General features: G+C 43.8%; 1 protein-coding gene and 1 long non-coding RNA gene across 7 annotated transcripts in view; one reads left to right on the forward strand and one right to left on the reverse strand.

The window, feature by feature from the left end:
- Positions 1 to 1,399: 1,399 nt before the first annotated feature.
- PCED1B (PC-esterase domain containing 1B) overlaps positions 1,400 to 21,735 on the reverse strand; it is a 150,626-nt gene continuing 130,290 nt past the window's right edge. For 3 of the 5 annotated variants that reach the window (XM_060306424.1, XM_060306426.1, XM_060306425.1), the window contains 2 exons: positions 14,549 to 14,750; positions 1,400 to 2,909 (listed from right to left, as the gene is read on the reverse strand). In XM_060306424.1, the coding sequence (XP_060162407.1) occupies positions 1,534 to 2,853 (1,320 nt within the window). In that variant the 5' untranslated portion in view covers positions 2,854 to 2,909; positions 14,549 to 14,750 and the 3' untranslated portion in view covers positions 1,400 to 1,533. Of the gene's footprint in view, positions 2,910 to 5,467; positions 5,551 to 10,130; positions 10,639 to 14,548; positions 14,751 to 21,735 lie in introns of those variants that run through there. The other 2 variants (XM_030835301.2, XM_060306427.1) reach the window with 2 other exon arrangements.
- Positions 11,087 to 20,995, forward strand: LOC115841404 (uncharacterized). Of its 2 annotated transcripts, XR_004034803.2 has the most exons (6): positions 11,087 to 11,229; positions 14,614 to 14,852; positions 15,421 to 15,556; positions 16,452 to 16,701; positions 18,289 to 18,340; positions 20,524 to 20,995. It is a non-coding gene; the product is annotated as an uncharacterized lncRNA (long non-coding RNA). The 2 variants fall into 2 exon arrangements; XR_009565537.1 differs by lacking the exon at positions 15,421 to 15,556.

The raw sequence follows: 21,735 nt of genomic DNA on the forward strand, positions 1-21,735 counted from the left end.
TGGCAAATTTTGACTTGTAGGCACTACCTTTCTAGAATCCTCAAAGATCATCATGACCCTATTTTGGTAAGATTCCCTCCAATGGACCACAAAGATTAAATGTCAGTTTACCTCATCTCATGTAGTCTCACCAGGAACACATACTCCACCTCATCATTGACTCCCTGATTCATTCAAGAAATATCATTCAGTACTTACTAAGTTCCAGACATTGTGCTAGGGTTTCAGACCCAAAGATAAGTAAGATAAAGGCCCTATTTTCTTACGGTGTTTTAGTGGATTAAAAGTTTCCGCTGATCTCATCCATGTCTTGTGACTTCATGGATTCCATTTTTGCAGAATAACATTTCCTGACCCTCATTGCCAAAGTTAGGGATGGTCCAATTGAGGACCTGTAAAACAGTCAAATCAATTCAATGAAAAACCCTGTTATCTGGACAATTTTAGTCATGTCTTATTTTGACTGTTTTATCTAGGCATTAACATTTCACCAGTCTAGTGTGACAAAGGGCCTAACATTTAAACAATCTCAATGATGTTAACATTCTTACGAAACAGAGAAGAGATGGTGGGGTCCACCTGTCCAATTTACAAGGAAGGGATTTGTGCACTGGGTGGTCCCTTCCAACTCCTAGTTTTACCCTATGATGATTCACATTGTCATTGAGTGCAACTTAATTTTCTCAAGCCCCAAACTCAAGACTATTAAAGAAATCATAAGGTCATAAGCATGCCATTCACTCTAGTTTACATAACCAATAAGCCTCTGGTTATGGAGCTATAAGGGTTTTTCATCATCACTTCCATAGAAAGACCATGTTTGGTAAACTTCGCTTCTTGGTTTGTTGCAGTATAAATCAAGTTTGAAAGTTAATATAAACTGATACTAGTATAAACTGTGAAAGACTAGTGGAGGAGTGATTTTTCTGTGTGACCTAGAACAAGTCACTCACCTCTTGACCTCAGATTCCCTGTTTGTAAATGTTAGTTAAATTTTATGTTTTTAGTTTTCTCAGTTCTGAAATTCCATGATTCTTCGAGAATCTCTGGAAAATATCACCACAAAAAGTTAAAGTTCTTTTATTTATTTGTAAGGAATCAGATCCATTTTATGGAAACCCTTTAGAGAAATTCCATTTTGAGTAGTTTATCAAGGGGCCGTAACTCTACAGCAGATACTGTCCCTGCTCTTATGAAGCTAAGTGTTCAATGGAAGGGAGAGGCACCATTAAATACAGACTCACAAAACCCACAACGACTTTTATGAAACAACTTGTTAATTTCAATTTTATATTTACAAAAAGACAAAGAGAATAGGCAGTGGGGAGGCAGGAATGATGCCTGGTTCCCCCTCGCAGAGTGCAGAGTGCAGTGAGAAGCGACAGCCAGCAAGAATAGGTCAGACTGCCCTTCCCTGCCATTATTGATAACAGCAATGGACCAAAGGCTTCAGTTAACAAGGTCAGTCTGTCTGGGGAGAGTCGGACGATCTGTCCAGTCCATGTGCATGAGGAGGAAGGCACCCAAGTCAGTCTATTGAGGCCTTGGCTCTCTATAGGCTGGGGCCCTTCTCTTGGAATTTCTGGGCCGCCCTCTCCAGGGCAAGTAGGGGCCACGGGGACAATACCGGGGAAAACCCCTATGGACCACAGGGGCCCGCTGCTGATAACAGGGTTGGGGGAAGGGGGGCCTAGGCGGCTGGGGACTAAACATAAAGTCACCATCGAAGGCAAATTCTGTCTGGGTAGATGGGAGAATATCTGAATGGAAATGGTTCAAGGAGAACTGATCCGATTGGAAAGGACGGTCTGAAGAAAAATCGGCATCTTGGGGACAGACAAGGAACGGGGGTGTCACCTGCTGAAGGGGGATGGGACGGGGTTTTGGGGGCAGAAGTGGGAACTGGGGTGGGCGGGGAGATGGCGTGGGGAGCAGGGGGCAGCACCCAGGCAGAGGCAAGGGTCGGTGCGGAGGAGGGAAGGCCGGTTGATCTCTGCAGGCCGGACGCTGCCTCTCAAGTCTCCGGCCAGGTCCTCCCCTCGCGGGGCCATCCTTGATGCACTTGCCCACTGGGTCACGCTGGGGCAGCTCCACCCCCCAGGCGTCGGCCACGTGGGCCAGCAGAAGCTGGGAGAGATGCCGGTGCGCTCGCTCGTTCCAGTGCACCCCGTCGGGCTGCAGGTACTTCCCTGTGTGGCGGCGGAAGTGGAAGTGCAAGTCCAGCACATCGAAGCCGTGCTTTTGGGCCTCGACAGAGCTGTAGAAGTTGGCCTCAATCACGTTGGTTTTCAGTGTGGAGGCCGCGGGTCGGAGCTCGGGCGGGAGGAAGCCGCTATTGATGTTGTTGCCCACGGGCATGGCCGTGTTCCAAACCAGGAGGCACGACTCGGGCAGCACCTGGCGCAGGCGCCCAAACAGGCTCTCCAGGTTCTGCAGGTAGTTCGGCCAGGAGTCCTCCCCGTACCTGGTGAGGTCCCAGAGGCAGGAGTTCATGATGACCAGGTCCGGGTCGTGCTCACCCGAATGCAGCTCCTCCAGGATGGCTTCCACGTAGTCGGAGTACACGCGCGTCAGGAAGTAGAAGCGCACCAGGTGCTGGCCGGAGCAGAACTGGCGCACCTCGCGGTAGTGGGTGCCGTTATGCATGCGGCCCTGCTTGCCCCCCTGCACCAGCTCGTCCTGCTCGAAGCTGTACTCTCCCTTGGCCTTGAGCTGGCTGAGTGTGAGCAGACAGTCCTTCTGCAGCAGGAGCACCAGGTCCTTGTACACGGCCCTCTGGACCGAGTCCCCCAGGATGACCACGAACTTGTTGTGAAGTAGCTGCCGTACTTCGGAGGCGAGCAGGTGGACCATGACGCCCGGGACGCGCCGCCTAGCTCCTTCCTTTCACTCGGTGGCTCTGCGGATGGCTAGGACAGAAGGAGAGAGCATATGGGAAGGGTCCACCTCGGGCAGGACGGTTTGGGAGGGCCCGGGGACGGGGATGGAACTTTAGCCTGGGGCACCTGCAGGGGCGGGGCTCCGCTACCGTCAGCCCGGAAGGAAGGGAGCCTGGAGCCAGAAGCCCTGGTTGGCCTGCACGCAGTTTCTGCCTGAGACGTAACTCTGAACACCCAGGAAACCCAGGTTCTACCTGGCCGGGTGGTGGGGGTGGGGGTGGGGGTGGAGGCCCTGCCCTCCCGGGCTGGAGGTACAACCACCACAAGATACCCCACCACCGGCCTGGAGGCCGCCCAGAAGTCTGACAACTGGAGAATGGTTAGGCAAATTTTGCAGCTGTTAAATACTGAGGATTATATCAAGCAAGAACATGGAGAGTGTGATATATACTGTTAAGTTGAGGAAGTTACCATATGTGTGCCCCATTTCCCTGAAATGGTATAAAATAGATATGCATAGATCACACTGAAAGAAAATAGGCAAAAAACAGTTTTTAATAGGACAGTAGGATTATGGGTGACTTGCCTCCCCCTCCCCTTTTTGTAAATATACTTTATATAGTCGTAAATCAATTTTAATAACTTAAAAGGAATTTAATGAAATGCAACAGGCTGCGGAAAGGAAGAGCACATATGCCAGGTATTATTAAAAACAGATTTCTTTTACAAGCGAGCAACTGTTTCTTATTGATGGGACTTGTAAGAATAAATAAAATTGGAAATAATTCACGTGTGTTTCAGCTGTAATATTCTTAGTGTTTCATTTGAAGATCAGAATATGCCAACCCCAAATATGCTTTGGCATAAGAAATATTTTAGCTAAAGGCCACTGAGAATCAATAGATACAGGAAGAGTTCTCCGCCCTCCCACTATGAACCTAAAAGCAGGGCATAAATTTCCTTTTGAGGAAGGTGCCCCTTCCCCCAGCAAGGAGAGAAGAGCCGAGGAAGAAGACAGTGAATTGTCAACCCCGAGATGAGTCTGCATAAACAAACCTTACTAAAAGAGCCCTTATTTTCCATTAGTACCCCCATAAATCCCTTCCCCACAATTTATCATCCCTTGAAACTCATACCCTTTGTTCTTTGTTAAAATGGTATGGAAGCCCGGGCTTCCCTGCTGGCGCAGTGGTTGAGAGTCTGCCTGCCGATGCAGGGGACACCGGTTCATGCCCCGGTCCGGGAAGATCCCACATGCCGCGGAGCGGCTGGGCCCGTGAGCCGTGGCCGCTGAGCCTGCGCGTCCGGAGCCTGTGCTCCGCAACGGGAGAGGCCACAGCAGTGAGAGGCCCGCGTAACAAAAAAACACACAAAAAAAACCCCAATAGTGTATAAGCCCAAGTTTCACCGCTTCTTTGAGTTTCATTCCTTTTCTGTGAACTTTTATGCACATAAATATTAACAAAAATTGTGTGCCTTTTCTCCTGTTAATCTATCTTTTGTTAGTTTTATTCACAGGGCCCCAGACACTGAACCTAAAAGTGTAGAGGAAAAGATTTTTCTTCCCCAGTTACACTGAATAAAACGTCAGAAGTTGTGAAACTTGTCTTCAGAACTTCAGATCGAGTTTATTTCAAGCTGCCATTTACAGCCATATCCACTAATGAATAAAAGGTGGAAACACACTAAAATACTACTGGCAAATCTCACATGGGGAGGAACATGACATCCACTTCACACACTTACACAGAAGCTGTTAAAATCTGCTGTGGCTTGCTATTCGCAGGCTCTCATGCATTAGTAAACATTTTAATAGGTGTAAATTACACATCTGGTTTTTTAAAGCTATACTATTTGTGGTTTTAAATGGGTATGAGTACAAAAATAAAAACATGAAGATGGATGGAGTACAAAAGTGCTCCACTAAGAGAACAGTTTAAAATATTGGCTTACATGAATCTTCATTTAAATGTTTTTGCTATCAGATAAAAAGCTTCAAACTAGGCTTTTGCTCATTGTGGTACAACAAAATAAAACATAATTAAGCAAACTCCAGATCCCCTTGGGGCTCAGGCATGTTCACTAGTTTATATTCATTTATTCATCCAACTTACACTAAGCACTGACTAAATGCTCCACATGGAGCATATAAAAATGAATAAAACCTGGTCTCGCCCTTCAGGAGCAGATCACATATATTCATTGGTAACTGTAATAAAAAGTTGAAAGTGCTAAGTGCCATGAAAACAGAATGAGCAGGTGCGGTGGACTTTCAGGGGTCTTTGTGAACAGGATTACTCTACCCTAGACCCAAGTCTCCAAAGTGCAAAGTGAAGGGGAAAACCTTTCCCAGTGTTTTCAGGGCTCCCATGCCACCCCAGCTATATGTGCCCTCTCTGGGCTGGACTCTTGTCATATTCTGTTCTAGTCCCCTAGAGCAGCAGTCCCCAACCTTTTTTGGCACCAGGGACCGGTTTCATGGACACAATTTTTCCATGGACGGGGCGAGGCTGGGGATATGGCACAGGCGGTAATGCGAGCAATGGGAAGCGACGGGGGGAGCAGCAGATGAAGCTTCGCTCACTCACCTGTCACTCATCTCCTGCTGTGTGGTCTGGTTCCTAACAGGCCTCGGACCTGTACCAGTCCACAGCCTGGGGGTTGTGGACCCCTGCCCTAGAGTAGAGGACATCATCCCCTTCCACTGGAGTTCCCTCCCCTAGGCTGGCAGATGGGATAACCCAGCGCTCTCTCCTTCAGTGGTACTGTGTTTACACGGCCCAGTGCATTCCTTCTCTGAGTATGAAGTCTCTAGAGCTGAACTCACAATGTGAGTCAAATCCGCTACTTAAAAGCTGTGGAAAACGGAGGCTCTTAAATATACTGGTGAAGAGCATTGCTTTTAGAGCCACACTATCTGGGTTTGAATCTCAGCTCTTCTTTTTGCTAGTTCTTTATCCCTGGGCAACTTATTTAGCCTTTCTCTGCCTTAATTTTCCTCATCTGTAAAATGGGACTTTTAGCACCCACTTCAGAGATTTGATCTGAAGATTAAATATAAAGTGGTTAGAACAATGTCCTGACAAATAGCATGAATGACTATTTCTAATAGTCATAATTATAATTATATACACAATATATAATATTATATTATTATATAATATAATATTGTATTATATATTATTATATATATAATTATAAATATTATAATCAATAATAATTCACTGAGCAAGTTTCAGAACACCCGGTTAATCATCTGTAAAAGGGGGTTACAATATTTGTGCCGTTTGTCTAGCAGGGTTCTGTGAAGATAAAATGAGAAGAAGCAAGTGAAAGATTTTGAATAAAGCAAAATTAACATTTATTGGACAGCTACCAGATGCCAAGTGCTTTGTAAATATTATCTGATTTGTGAGAAGGTTCTTATTCTTTCCATGTTATAGGGAAGGATCTTCATGTGATGGAGCTAAGATTTAAAACTACTGATGGCAAAGCCTGTCCCTGTAGGAGGCACCCCTTAGAGCAGAACCCCTGCAGGTGAGTCTGAATCCAAAAGCTTGGCTCATGTCAGGGAAATATTTGAGGGCAAGATGGGAGAAGAGTGTTTCAGTGTGCCTTTAAGCACAGGCAGGTAATCCTTTACTCTGCCTGCTAGGGAGAGGGGTCCATGCGTACTTAGGGGGTTGGGGGGTCAAGTGAGGATATAGATATATCTCATCCCATACCTTGATCTCAAGCTAGAGACATACAAAAATTAAAAGACCTGGATTTTAGAATAACCAAAACAAATTTCTACAGATTTCAGAGTCTCACAGTGTTTGAGAAATTCTGGCTGCCCTATATCCTGACCAGTGAACCTAATCCACCCAGATGGTGTTCCAAGGGCTTGGAGCCAAAACTGGGCAAAAATGCCCGCCTAAGAATTTCTTATTGTTCTTCTGCAATGCAACATGCAGATTGGACTGTAGGCAAGAAGGGAGAGGGAAATGACTGGAAAGAAGCATTCCAGTTAGAAGCTGAAACTGAAAGGAAATTCATGAAATTCTTGATAAACTTCCTGTCACAACAGAATTAACAAATCAGACATCCTCAGGACTATAACTGTGGGAAAAAAAATCATTTAAAAACTAAGATGCCAAGCATTAAAAACAAAACCTAATAAAAACAAAGTGATTTTTTTCAGAGGTGTGAGTGAAGAATAATTTGGAGAGCTGAATCTTCTCTGGTCTGGAAAAAAAAAAAAGTTGGTAAGTTCCATTTTCAAAGCTTTTATTTATAAAAATGAAACAAAAAAGGGATTTGAAAACAGTCAGATCAGTGATCTTTTTGGCTTAAGAGTTTTTCTTTGCTTCAAATTTGCAAAACTTATTAGTTTTGGTAGCTATTTTATAGATCAACTGCCGCATTCATTCATTCATTAAGGAATTCATTGAGAACTAGATATTGTGCTAGGTGCAAGGAGTAGGTATAAAAAGGCAGTCTCTTCTCTCAAGAGGAGGGGTAAGAAAATGGACACATACAAATATCAAAGGAGCTAACAGCTAGAACTGATGTATGTAAATGACATATCAAAGCCAGTAGGAAGAGTCCAAGGGGAGGGAGGAGACAGGCGGATGATCCAAGGCAATCTGTGATTCCAGCCTCAAATTAAAATCGATTTTTAAAAGAGTTTTATGATGATTCCTTAAATTATAAGTAGTTCCATGTTTTTCTGTTTTCAAAGTAAAATTTGGGCTTTGGCTAAAGCTCTGACAGAAATATACATTAATAATGGCTACTACTATGGGCTTCCCTGGTGGCGCAGTGGTTGGGAGTCCGCCTGCCGGTGCGGGGGACCCGGGTTCGTGCCCCGGTCCGGGAGGATCCCGCATGCCGCGGAGCGGCTGGGCCCGTGGGCCATGGCCGCTGGGCCTGCGCGTCCGGAGCCTGTGCTCCGCAACGGGAGAGGCCACAGCAGTGGGGGGCCCGCGTACCGCAAAAAAAAAAAAAAAAAAATAATGGCTACTACTATAATAAATTACGTTTAGGCATCTTGCTTAGATTTCCATTTGGGGCTAATTGCTTTTTTAATAGCTTCATAAACCGTCACTTGTAAATCACTGACTATTGCTTTATAACTATCACAAACCAAACACATAGCATTGTTCTTCATTAATTAATGTGTTGTAGAAATTAGGTTCGTTTTTTTCTTTTCCTAATATCTTTAGTCAAAGGAAGAGTGGCAAAGATATAGAGGCCAGTTACTGTGGAGACCCTGCAAAGAAGTCTTAAATCACAGAGGTAATCACTAACAATTAGGACGTTGTTCTGATTAGTTGTAGGAAGTACTTCTAACTAGTTTAGAAGTTTCTTGCATATGACTAACCGTCTTAATGTAACACTGTATTAGGAATATAAATACTTTATTTCCTTCTAACTGCATTTTTGGTGATCAGATCTATGTTTGAACTATCCAAGATCCCCTTAAACGTTAATGGATTAGATGTTACAAATAAGAAAATGATTTTTCGTGAACTCACCTATACAGCTTACCAGTTCTCGGTGTTTGTTTAGTATTCTACGTGGAATTTAAACTGGTCAAAAATTAAATTGCGTATCATGTAAAGTTTCCAAAGAAAAGAGAAAAGCAAAAGATTCAAACTTCTCTTTAGGAAAGCAAACTTCTCTTTTCCGCAGATGGGGATTCTCAAGAGATTGATCTTTCGATTTGGGGCAAGTCAGTTAACATTCTACTCCTCTGTAAACACAAAAATGGGAAATAGTGCAGGCCTATTATTTTTAAAAGTGGTTTTAGGAGAAATTTTTAAAGATGCACGAAAGTACTGTGAGATACCGTGATACATAAAGCAATAGAAAGATGATTTCCAAATATTAGCCATTGGAAAGACCGATTTTAATCCCACACCCCTCACCTCTAATACAGGCCTCAGCTCTGCAGCCCATTCATTCAGTAAAAATTTAGAAAACACTGTGTATACCTGGGGCTGTGACAGGTGTCATTCTGCAAGTTTGGCTCCCATCCCGCAACAACTCTCATGGTTTCTCTACCCCATCCCAACACATATGTCATATGGCCTATATATCTCACTTGGTTATTCAGTTAGTTCTTATACACCACAGCTAAAATCTCAGAAACATGTGGCATAAATGGAAAATTGAATTTAGATTAATGATCTTCGAACATTTAGATTAATGTAACCACAAGTTTTCCTTGTGGAGGCAGGAATCACTGTGGACATAATTCCCTTTGTATCCGTACCATCCTCACCAGGCCACAATCTTAATTTGGGATTCTTTTGTAACAAAGTATCAGCAGAAGAATTTCACACATTTGAAGAATTTGAAAATTACCAAGTTTAAAAATCCTTAAGGCAGCATATTTTCCCCATAGTAATAGTCCAATATAAAAATTTCTTATGGATTATACAAAGAAACGCAGGGGACATCCTTTATGAAAGAAGTGGGGGTTCATAATACCTGATATGCAGGTAACTTCTATAAAAACAAAGATAAACTATGGAGCCTTTATCCAAAGAGCCCCATTAAAAAAAACCCAACCAAACAAACAAACAAAAACCTTGTGTTTTACCAAAGGACCTCCTAAAGTAAAAAAATCAAAGCAATTCGTATAAACAAAATATGATTTCAATCACGTACAGCCTATGACGAACTTCCACATTCTGGTCTCGAACCATTATTTAAACTACACTTGTGGGAATTCCCTGGCCGTCCAGTGGTTAGGACTCCAAGCTCTCACTGCCAAGGGCAGGGTTCGGTCCCTGCTCGGGGAACTACAAAATCCCAAAAGCCACGTGGTGAGGCCAAACACAACAAAAAAACCCTACATTTGCTAACTCCCTACCTGTTACTCCTCTAACAGGAATGAAAGATACTGGAAGGCAGTGACCTGGCTTTCACTTCGAGGAGACGACATAGTCAGATGTGGCGTCTGGCCTTGAACAGCCGTGTGCTCTTGCCTGCCCACTGCCCCGAGCCACGTTTTTTTTCTGGTGTCAAACAGGGGTAATATCCCCCATGTCACTCAATAATAGTGAAGATGAAAAGAGATCAAGGTCAGCGTCCATCAGAGGTCTAGGCCAGTGCCGACGTGCATTAGGCACCTTTAAACCCCCCGCACAGCAACCCCTCCCTGTGGGAAGAATGCTGAGCCGGCAGAAGGCAGCTCGCTCTGGTTGCCTCCCTCAAACCCACAGCTCCCCGTTCCTCCCTCCCAAAGGGGCAGAGCTGTACCTCCTCAGGTGTAAAGGTGATCCCTCAGCTCAGGTGGCTGGTCCTCCTACATCCTCAGGCACTTTGCTCCAGGAGGTCCCCCGGAGAGGGGAGAATGATGCTTTCTGTGTTTCCTTCAATCTCCTGGGGCTGACTCCTTTCTTTAAACCTTAAACACATTCTAGTTTCTTGCTTTAAAAAAGAAAGGAAACGTCTTTGACTCCACCTCCAAGACAGTCCTATCTTTTGCTTCCCCTTCAAGGCCACTTCTTGCAAAGTTGTTTGAACTGGCTGCGTCTGGGTCCTCACCTCCCACTCACTCCTTTTACTTGATTTTGGCTTCCAACTGCACCAAAGCGAAACGTTTGTCAGTAAATCCCCAGCGATTTCCTTGTTGCTCCTTTCAGCGACTACTTCTCGGTCGTTATCACATCTGTAGCATTCCTAGCTCCTTGGGGCTGGGGCACCGATGGTGACTCCCTTCCACGACTCTGCCGGAGACTCTGACACCCTGGTCTCCTGTCTCACCTCCCCCGGTATCCTGTGTGAGTTTCTCTTCCTCTGGCCATCCCCAGATGTCGGTCTTTCTCAAGGCCCACTCATTGGCTCCTTTCTTCTTTTCTTCAACATTCTTTCCTTTGGATTCATCCACGCTCTTGGCGTCCATCCGTAAGGTGAACACACACTCCTAATTGCCCCAGCTTTTCTGGTTTACGTCTGCTTTCCCAGCGTAATCGTTAATAGCGACCCTCCCCCTAAATGTCCCATTTGGGAAGGAAACAAATGATACAGTCCCCATATCAATTACTATTTGTATGCAGATGACTCCGAATTGAGATCATAAAGCACAGAGGCTGAGGGGGTGGGCCCTCGAGTCAGCCCTCTGGGTTTATATCCTGCTCCACCACTTACTAGCCTCTGAGACCCTGGGTAGAGTAACACTTCAGAATTTTGACCTGTAAAACAGGAATACTACTATAGATTTCTTAAGAAGTGAGGGTTAAATGAACACATGTAAAGTCCTTAACATGAGGTCTACCATATTTTTAAGTGCTCAGTAAATTTAGCTAGCCCAAACTTGTCTCCTGAGTGCCTGACATCTTCTGGTGAGTAGAATAAGGTGAGTTCAGGTGAGTTCCAAGTGGGGGGGGGGGGCAAGGAGTGACTTAGTCTGCGTGACTTGGTGACTTAGACTTACCACTTCTAAATTCTCTGGATGCCATCATCCTCCCATCAAACTGTGGCTGAATTCCTAACATAATTCTCTTGTGACCTTTGAACAATCTTCCTAAAGGTAAATATCGATCATCCCTGAGAATGATGGCATATTTTGCTGTGCATTTTCAGAGAACTGCTCTATAATTTACGCTTGCAACACTGGCTGGGGATAACTAGGTGGAAACAAACTGCTTCTAAAACGCTTGGGTCAAGTCATTTTTATTTTTCATGACTGTGGCCGTTGTCACTGTTCGTAAAACATCAAAATCCTTCAGGGACAGCCTGGATATAGGCCGGTTCAACTATTTCTTGGCAATAAAAAAATAAGATGTAATTTTTGAAAATACGCTTTAGGGAGGAGAACGTTGCAATATATTTTAGGAGGCTGAGGGCAGTAATCAATTTCACCTCTGTTTTAGATTTTACGGTTAAATTTTCTACTTCCCATACATTTCTCTTAATCCTTAAGGAAGTGTCTTATTTTGATTGAAATACTCTCTAAAATGGGAGAGTTTTTATCGTATACGTGTTTTCTCATATTTCTCAATTTCATATCTTCACTTTCATCTGATACGCTAGCATAACTACAACATTTTGCATTTATAAACTTTGTTTTTTAACCTAGGGTATGATCATTCCTTCTGTGCATCTCTCCAAAGCCTGTGGATGAATTATAGAGCTTGCGTATACCCAGAGGGCTTTTTCTTACCTCTTCATGTTTGCTCCATGACTCAGCATTGAGCGTTCCCTAACCCCTTCTCCTTTTGAAATTCTGTTCCTTCTTTAAGACCCAGTTTAGAGTACAATTCTGTCTGAGAGCCTTTCCTAGTTTCCCAGACAGAAAAATCTCCCCTTCCTCTGACAGTTGCCTCTATTTAGCACTTGGTTCTGTTTTGTTCTATAATTACCTGTCCATGTGTATTTCTACCCCAGTACATCCCAGTCCTGGGTGGCAGAAGTAGGTCTCACCCATCTTTGTACCCCTCATGGACCAATGGTTATTATCCATTGAGCATTTACCCTGTGCAAGGCCTATTCTATTCTCATGACCTAGTGAAGTAGAAACTATTATTACCTCCATTTTATGGGTGAGTAAAGTGAGGCTTGGAGAAGTTATGTCAATCATCCAGGGTTGTACAGCTAGTAAGAAGAGGCAGCACCTGTCCCTTATGGACAGTGAATCTACTGATGGATTAGATTAGCTTAAGATTTTGTTTTGCTTCCTTAGGAGGACATATGGCTCCAGAGCCCAGGCTTTTAACCTCAGCTATACAGATTTATTGAAATCAAGAGGAAAAAATAATCTTACCTAGGAAAAAAATTTGCATGTAATTTTCCTTTTTATTCTCTGTCGTAAAACAAAACAAAGCAATGCCGTGTGCACAGCTTTCAATTCTTCCATGTGAAAACAAGGCGGTTATGAAATCAACCTAGTTGTTTCCGTCACCGATAGTCAGCTCTTCTTCTGAGTGGGTCAGTGGGAGAGTCAGTGCTGCCCTAAAGCTACATCAATGTTTCAAACTTTTCTATTCTTACGTTGCCTACTCTAGATTCTAACTACTCTAGGTTCAATGGCTGAGTAAAAGTTTCCATGACTGAAAAGAGTGTGGGTGGTGGTGCTAATAATGACTAAACTGCTTTCAACTGATTAACAGGTTGGATCCTGAAAATTCTGTCTTCAGGAATGGCCACAAAAGCCCATTTAACCAGCCATGCGAACCCTAGGCTGAGTCAGCAGGCGGAGGGTTTCTGCCACTGCCAGTGCTGACTTTATCTCTGTGTGTTCAACCTTGAAATGGAAGAAACGGCCCCTATGTTTCTCTAGGGAGATTGCCCAGAAGAGCTTTTAAAATGAATATTATTTTATTATTGCTGTGGGTAGTATTATTAATATTACATAGTATTGAGATACTAGGTGCGATAGTGTTTCAATGGCGAACAAAGCTCTTGAATGGAAAAATAGGATTCTCAGAGCCAGTCTCTGTCTGCCCTGCTGCCTAGCACCTCTCTTTGGTAGGGGGATCTGGAAGCCCTGGGTTCTCACTGCTTTCCGTGTACATTTCCCCAGTTTCTTTTTTTTTTTAATTTTTATGTTTTTATGGGCCATGAAAAGGTTTTGTTCTTACTTTCAGAAAGCATTTTTTTAAATTTTGTTTTTTACTGGGGTATAGTTGTTTTACAATGTTGTGTAACTTTCTACTGCGTAGCGAAGTGGAGTTCCCTGTGCTATACAGCAGGTTCTTATTAGTTATCTATTTTATACGTATTAGTGTATGTATGTCAAAGATTTCCCCAGTTTCAAGCCCAAGGCTGGGAACAGGAGGAGGGCTGAAGCGCAGGAGGGGAGGGGGCTGAGGAAATGAGAATCTAGGCTGGAGAACTGAAGGCACCGGCTCACTTCTGACACCAGACCTTTCCCAAGTCGTGCTTTCCTCCCTTGAGACCTGAGCTGGGACCGAAGAGTTTCTTCCTGCCACATGCTCAGGAGAGCTCTCAGCTTCTCCCTTATCCCTCAGTAACAAAACCAAGCTAACAGCGCTGCCTACCTCAGGGTTAATTGTGGAAATGAAAGGAGATGCTCTGTAAACTCCACGATGTTAATTGTTGTTACTCAGAGTCAGCTCAGCAATTTGGGGGATGGGATTTAGCAGCGAAGGGAGCTTTCCAATGAAATCTAGTCTTTAGCTTATTATTTGCTAAGTTAACTTGTTACTTAGTCACGTTATTTAGTACCCACTCCGACAGTATGTTCAGTATTTATTCCTCTTAAGACCCGTATGAAATTGGTGCTTTATTCTCTCCATTTTACACGTTCGAAAATTACAAGATTGAGTCATCGCCCAAGGTCATCCATTTTATAAAAGGTGGATCTGGGAGTCATAACTGATGCCAAGCCGTTGTGGTCAACCACAACATACAAGATGACACAGACAATAGACGTGTCACCGCCTTTCTCCAGTTCACAGCTGGCTGTTTCCTTGCACTGTACGCTTTTAGAGACTTAGTAGCTTATCAGTCACAAATCCTTATTACAAAATAATATTACAATAATAATGGTTGTCTCTCTAGGGCTCTTCAGTTAAGTGGGGGTACGGTGGACTGGGCTAGGATGGTGACTTCTTCCTATACAAAGTGCCCAAGAAATGAGGATCCTGAAAAAGGCTGGTCAGAAATGCAAAATTAATGCTTAAAATAAAATGGAAAAACTGGAAAGTACTTACTCATTAAAGTAACTGGTGATTAAAAAATGTGCCTCTCAGTTGATTCTAGTTCTTTTCCTAGACAGACTCCTTTCTCAGCTGGAGGTTGACGTGTCAGGTTGGAGAGCCCAGAGCCTGGGCTGCAAGGCAGATAAGTTCACCTCTGGGTGCTGCTCCGTTTGTGAGCCAGCGTCTGGGGAGAAGAGGCCATTTCTGGAGGCATCTGGGGCAAATGACACGAGACAGCATTTACTTTCTTGCATTACGAAGTGGAAGACTAATGACCGAAGCTTTAAGAACTGGGCAAATACGAAAACACAAAGTGGTAAGTAAATCAAAATACAGCATCTTCCTGGAATTTGGCTCTGAGCTAGTTTTCATTTCACATTTCTCAGTAATTTGGGTGTAATGTGTATTGACTCTTGCCTGGTTTCGTTCTAACAATTCAGACCTTGGGCTCTTGTTACCCTTACTTGTGTGGTTTGTTCACAGCTGGGAAAGCTATTAGAGGGGGGGAAGGAAGGAGAGACAGCGAGGGGCCGGGAGGAAGTGAGGAGAGAGACACAGGAAATGATGAGAGGAAGATTGCTCCCTTTTCTAATTAATTTTTTAAGGTCATAATCTTGCACTTTTGTGTGGGGCATTGCAGTTTACAAACCACTTTCAGATCGCTTCCCTTGCTCCTCCCACGCACTGTGGGCGGAAGAATAGACCATTACACAGCTGCAGAAGGCAAGGGGCCTCAGCCACAGGCCTCAGGTAAACACAGAAAGTGGCAGAGCCAGGACGCCTTCTCTCCCGCTGCATTTGAAACCAGCAGGTGACGGAGGGGGAAAAGGGAAGTGGTCCTCTGATTGATTAGATAAGCTCAGAGCTTTGTTTTGTTTTGGAAGGACCTGATTTGGAAGAGGAGGAAGATCATATCACATCCCCTACAGATACCAAGACAAAAGGGACGGAGGAAATAAATCATTAAAAAAGAGAAAATGAAGTTTTAAAAGTTCTCCCCAAATGGCGAACCCTCTAGAGGTGTGTCAAACATTTTAGGATAGAATGTGTCTCCACTACATTAAATGGTATAAAATACCTAATGAACAAGAGTAACAGATTCCAAAATGGTCCTGAAATACATGCCCTTCATGCCTACATGGCTTTTGTGTTTAATGCTATGTTTTAGGTAAACTGGCCGATAAAGCAACGCAGTGGTCTTTTTTTGAAAAATACCAGCTTACTTCACTGACTACTCAATGTATGGCTTAAAAATTAATCCTACACATTACCCATTGTTTTGATCCTCTTATCTATAGCCACAAATCAAATTATTTCACAGTTTTTCCATGAGTTTTAATACAATCATTATTGTGTCTCAAGGCAGGGCTGCATCTAGAACCCAGCTGATAACTTAAGTATTTTAAAATTCAGAGTAATCTATGACATAATTTGAAAACTTGCCATTATTTGATTCTTGCAATTCTATAAATGAGTTGCAGATCTTTCCAGTTCTCTAAATTCCAGCTAGTGTGTACTTTGTGAGAATAAAAGAACAATTTAGAGGATGACTAAAATTCACATAATTATCCTAAGACCAGAGAATAGAGGAGCTGTAATAATGCAAATGATAATCTTGCCTGTACTCTTTAAATTTAAAATGAATATTTTTGAGACCAAGCAACAGATTTTCCAACGATTTTCTTACTTCCAAGAACTTATTATGATACATGGAGACAGTTATGATTGCTATCCTGGCCCCATTTCATGTTCCGTAGCTCAGTGAGCTGCCTTTCTCATCCACCAAACCTGGCTTTTTCCTAAAAAATAATGAGAACTACCCATGTATAATGTTTTACACTTAGAATGTGCTATCTCGCAACAGATCCCAGTACATAAAGTAAGCCAAGCTCTAATTATTATCTTCACTTTGTAGATGGTGAAACTGAGGCCCTGGGAGAGCTTAAGTGACTTAAATCCCCTCGGTGATCAGCATAGGATGGAGTGTTTCCGTCTGCAGGGAGTCATCGTCGCTGCCCTCTGGGGGCTTGGGGAGTTGGGGGGCGGGGAAGGCCACACAGGGCACACTGCCCTCATTGTGATTCTTACATTTTTCTTATTTCTAGAAGCTATTTAATGCACATGGCACAAAACTTCAGAAGGTACAACTGGTATATGAGAGAGAAGTAAGTCCCCCTCCCTTTCTTGTTCCCTAATCCCTCAGTTTTCTTTCTAGAAACAATACTGTCATCAGCTTCTTGTCTATTCTACCAGAAATATTCTATACAGATATTCTATATCTCTCTGAAATATTTTATTCTCTTTCTTCTTTCTGAAAGAGTCAACTTCCCTTTGCACTGAAGGCAGTTGTTAGGAAAGAATATGAGCATCACTTAGAACCAATGTTAAACTGCAGAAACTGATCTTTGGTAAACTGATCACCCAGAATGTTCCAAACACTCAAATGTTTTCAAAAAACTCAAGACTCACAACAGCCTGTAAAAGGAGGTGGGCTGCTGTCCCCGTGGTGTGCTATCCCATCTGGGGACCACTCACTCAGAAACCCTGATCTTTTTTTTTTTTTTTTTTTTTTGCGGTACGCGAGCCTCTCACTGTTGTGGCCTCTCCCGTTGCGGAGCACAGGCTCCGGACCCGCAGGCTCAGCGGCCAAGGCTCTCGGGCCCAGCTGCTCCGCGGCATGTGGGATCCTCCCGGACCGGGGCACGAACCCGTGTCCCCTGCATCAGCAGGCGGACTCTCAACCACTGCGCCACCAGGGAAGCCCCCAGAAACCCTGATCTTGATTTGTGATTTGGTGACTGCATGTCTGTTGACGGTGAGGATTGGAGCCAGAGCTATAATGCTGTGAAATAAAGTGAACTGTCAGATCACTGGCTTTGGGGCCAAACAGACTTGGGTTTGAAACCTGATTCTGTCACTTGTAGCTGCATGTCTTTGGTAGTCAATTAACTCCTCTGAGACTATGATTTTCTCATCTGCGACTCTGATTTTCTCATCTGCGAAACAGGGATAGAAATAAGCACTACAGAGATGCAAAGATTAAACGAGAAAAACAGACAAGAACCAGGTACACGGTGGTGTATAATAAAATATATCTATATCATTAACCATGGCTCATTTATTCTTTCACTCATTCATTCAAAATAATCGTGGTAGGCAGTATTAGAGGTGCTAGGGATATCGCTGTGAATAACATGGAAAAAAAAAACAAACACCTTGCCCTTATATAGTTGACATTTGGGCTGAGGGGAAGCAGACAATTAAAAAGTAAGTAGAATAATATGTTATATAAAAGAAAAGAGGAACATGATTGCTGCATGGGGAGGATGTAGGGACTGTGGGTTGGAATTTTAAATGGTGTGGCGACAAGGTTCATAACACTGTACCCTAGAATACAGCACCTCAACATACTAAATATTTTAAGCTGAAAGAATGTGAGAAAGCAGCAGGTACTGGAAGGACTCTCTGATGCCCCCTGAAGCAGGTCCTAAGACCCTGTGTGGGAGGGGCCCTCGCTATACTCATAAGAAAGGAGCATCCTTATCTCTGAAGACAAAGGGACTCAGAGGAATTCCAACAAACTGACCTTGTTAAGTTCCCTCTGTTCTCCGCCCTTAGCTCTTACCCTTTGTCCTATCAACCTTCATCAAACCCAGTGTGAAAACACTCAGGCTGAACCTTCCTTTAGGTCTTCATTTCCTTTGGAAGGCTACTTTCTAGCTTTTCTCCTGTTAATCTGTCTTTTGTTACAGAGACCCAGCTGAGAACCAGAAGACAGAAGGGACCAGCAGTATCCAGAGAGAGGTAAGGGGGCAAACCACGTGGAAATCTGTGGGGAGAAAGCTCCAAGCAGAGAGAACAAGTAGGCGAGCGTGACTAGACTAAGTGAACAAGGGAGGGGGACACGGGAGACACACTCAGGGAAGAAGGGAGGCAGATCAAGGTCATCGAAAGGACTTGGGCTTTTATTTTGGGAGCTGTTGTGCAGGGTTTGAGCAGAAAATCAACACCACTTTAGTCTAGACTGTCCGGGGTAAGAGGGGAAGGAGGGGGACCAATTAGGAGGTTACTGAGTAAGGCAGGAGTTGAGCCTTAAGCCGGAATGACATTAGCCAAGGAATGAGAAAGGGTCAGATTCTGGATATATTTTGAAAGTAGAGGTGGTAGGATTTGCCTGTGGAGATTAGATGGGGTGTGAGAAAAGGAGGGAAGACAACGGCTAGCTCCATGGCTCTTGGCCTGAGCAACAGGAGGGATGAAGTTACTGGATGAAGTTACTGAGATGGAGAAACTTTGGGAGAAACAGGTTTGGGGGTGGAGGGCTTGTTCTGTTTGAGATACCTTTTATGGAGCTGAGGGAGAGGACCAGGCTGGAGATAACAGTTTGGTTTGGGTTTGGATGCTGTTGCCAATGGAGACGGTGAAGCTAGAGAAGAAAAGCTGTCTGAGAATTGAGCCCTGGGGCGCTCCACACCTGGGAGGTCAGGAAGAGGAGAAGGAACATGGAAAGAGACTGAGAAGGAAGAGTCGGTGAAGCAGGAAGAAGAATGTGCGAGGTCCCAGGAGCCAAGGGAAAAACACGTGTGTCGAGGGAGGACTCCAAGGAGGGATGGTCTGAGTCAGAGATAGCTGATAAGTCGAGTGGGATGTTTGGCCATTGGCAGAACATTGGGAACCTAGACAGAGTGGTGGGGAAAACTGCAGGTTAGAGTGGTTAAGAGACAATGGGAGGAGAATTGGAGGCAGTGCCCCCCTCCAGAGGAGTTTTACTCTAAAGGGAAGCCAAGAGAGAGAAGTCAGCTGCAGGGGAAGTGGTGATAAGAGAGTTTTTGCTTCGTTTAAGATGGGGAACAATGGTAGCGTGTTTGGATGCTTACAGGAATGATTCAGTAAACAGGGAAAAACAGATGCTGCAGGAGGAATGGGGAGAATTCTGGAGCCATGCCCCTGAGTTGGCGAAAGAGATGGGCTCTAGTGCCCAGGTGGAGGGCTTGGCCTTGGGTGGGAGCGTGGACAGTTCAACCAGAGAAACGCCAGGGAAGACGCACGATGTGGAGGTGACAGCTGGCTGGGGTTTTCCTGATTGCTCTTTTCTCAGTGAAATAGGCAGCAAGGTCCAGGTCACCAGTTTAGAGTGAACCTGGGGAAGGTGGGATTAGAGGTTTGAGGATGGAGAAGAAGGTATGAAATAGGTGTCTGGGGGATCAGGAGGCTGCCATTACTCAACAGTACGGAGGCCCACTTAAGGCTGGGAGCCCTTATTTCGACTGAGGATGCCCAGCAGGGGTGGTTGGTTTTCTCTAGTCTGTTTCCAGCCATGTGGGTGCAGGTGCAGAGTGGGCAAGAATGGTACTTAGTCGGATTGCGGTTTTGCCTTTCAGTTTCTATTTACGTTAATGTGCCATTAGAATTTTATAATTTATTTTAAACCATGATTTATTTAAAAGCAAACTCACAGAAGTGAAATATAATTTAGTGAAAAAGTATTCTGAATATAAGGGCAGAAATGATGGTTCCTTTAATATTAACAACTTTTTAATAGTTCCAGCCACAGATTAATTTAGACTTATCTTTCTATGAGCCATTATCATTATAGCCACATTTTCTATTTTAAGGAACACTTATTTTTCTTATCTTCTTGGAACTGAGTGTTTCAAGCAGGCCAGAAATCAGCCCACTAAATATTTACTTATAAACGCACTTATTTCCGCCAGCTGGTGTGTGTTTGTGTTCAAATCAATGCCTGGTTACCCTAAAAAGAGGACCAAATTTGGCAAATCACAAAAAATATGTGTTTTCTTTGCTTGTGTGCCTTGAAACAGGACGTAGTTTCGATCATTTCTCTTCAAAGCATTTGCATTTAGCACTTTCAAGCACATATGAATAATTTGTTTCTTTGGGGGCACAAAGTCTTCTATGAGAGTATATTAAGAATTTTGAGGGCTTCCCTGGTGGCACAATGCTTAAGAATCCACCTGCCAATGCAGGGGACACGGGTTCAAGCCCTGGTCTGAGAAGATCCCACATGCCGCAGAGCAGCGAAGCCCGTGCGCCACAACTACTGAGCCCGCGCTCCACAACTACTGAAACCTGTGCGCCTAGAGGCCGTGCTCCGCAACAAGAGAGGCCACCGCAATGAGAATCCTGCACACCACAACGAAGAGTAGCCCCTGCTCGCCGCAGCTAGAGAAAGCCCGTGCACAGCAAAAAAGACCCAATGCAGCCAAAAGTAAATAAAAAATACATAAGTAAAAAGAAGAAAATTAAAAAAAAAAGAACTTTGAGACTGGATCAAAACTTCTCATGAGCTGAATTTAGTAACTGGACTCAATTCTGCACTAATTTGGTATATGCAAACTTCTGTGTTGTAGAGGAACAAGGCTAGAGTTGCTAGAGTTTGGGAGGTTACAGGCTGGCAAGAGCCCAGGTCGTGGTTTCACCAGGATGGATGGAATGAGAGGAACGGAATTTATTTATTTGTTTATTTATTAAATTTTTTTAACATCTTTATTGGAGTATAATTGCTTTACAATGGTGTGTTATTTTCTGCTTTATAACAAAGTGAATCAGCTATATTTATACATATATCCGCATATCTCCTCCCTCTTGCCTCTCCCTCCCACCCTCCCTATCCCACCCCTCTAGGTGGTCACAAAGCACCGAGCTGATCTCCCTGTGCTATGCATTTTCTTCCCACTAGCTGTCTATTTGACATTTGGTAGTGTATATATGTCCACGCCACTCTCTTACTTCGTCCCAGCTTACCCTTCCCCCTCCCCGTGTCCTCAAGTCCATTCTCTACGTCTGCGTCTTTATTCCTGTCCTGCCCCTAGGTTCATCAAAACTACTTTTTTTTTCTTTTCTTTTTTTTTAGATTCCATATATATGTGTTAGTATACAGTATTTGTTTTTCTCTTTCTGACTTACTTCACTCTGTATGACTGACTCTAGGTCCATCCACTTCACTACAAATAACTCAATTTCGGAGGAACGGAATTTATAGAGACCTCATTCTGTCAGGATTGCTTTAACTTTTCTGCAAACTTTCTTAGAATTTTTATGTTTCATGTGACTTCCCTATTCTGCTCCAGTGTAGCTTCATGGTTCCGAGCATGGCCTTTGCAGGCAGAAGAAATGAGTTCAGAGTCCGAAGTTTGTAATGCACAAGCTGAGTGACTTTGGGAAAGTTACTTAAGCTC

This window comes from Globicephala melas, chromosome 10 (assembly GCF_963455315.2).
Source record: "Globicephala melas chromosome 10, mGloMel1.2, whole genome shotgun sequence".
In the NCBI taxonomy this organism is placed as follows: Eukaryota; Metazoa; Chordata; class Mammalia; order Artiodactyla; family Delphinidae; genus Globicephala; species Globicephala melas.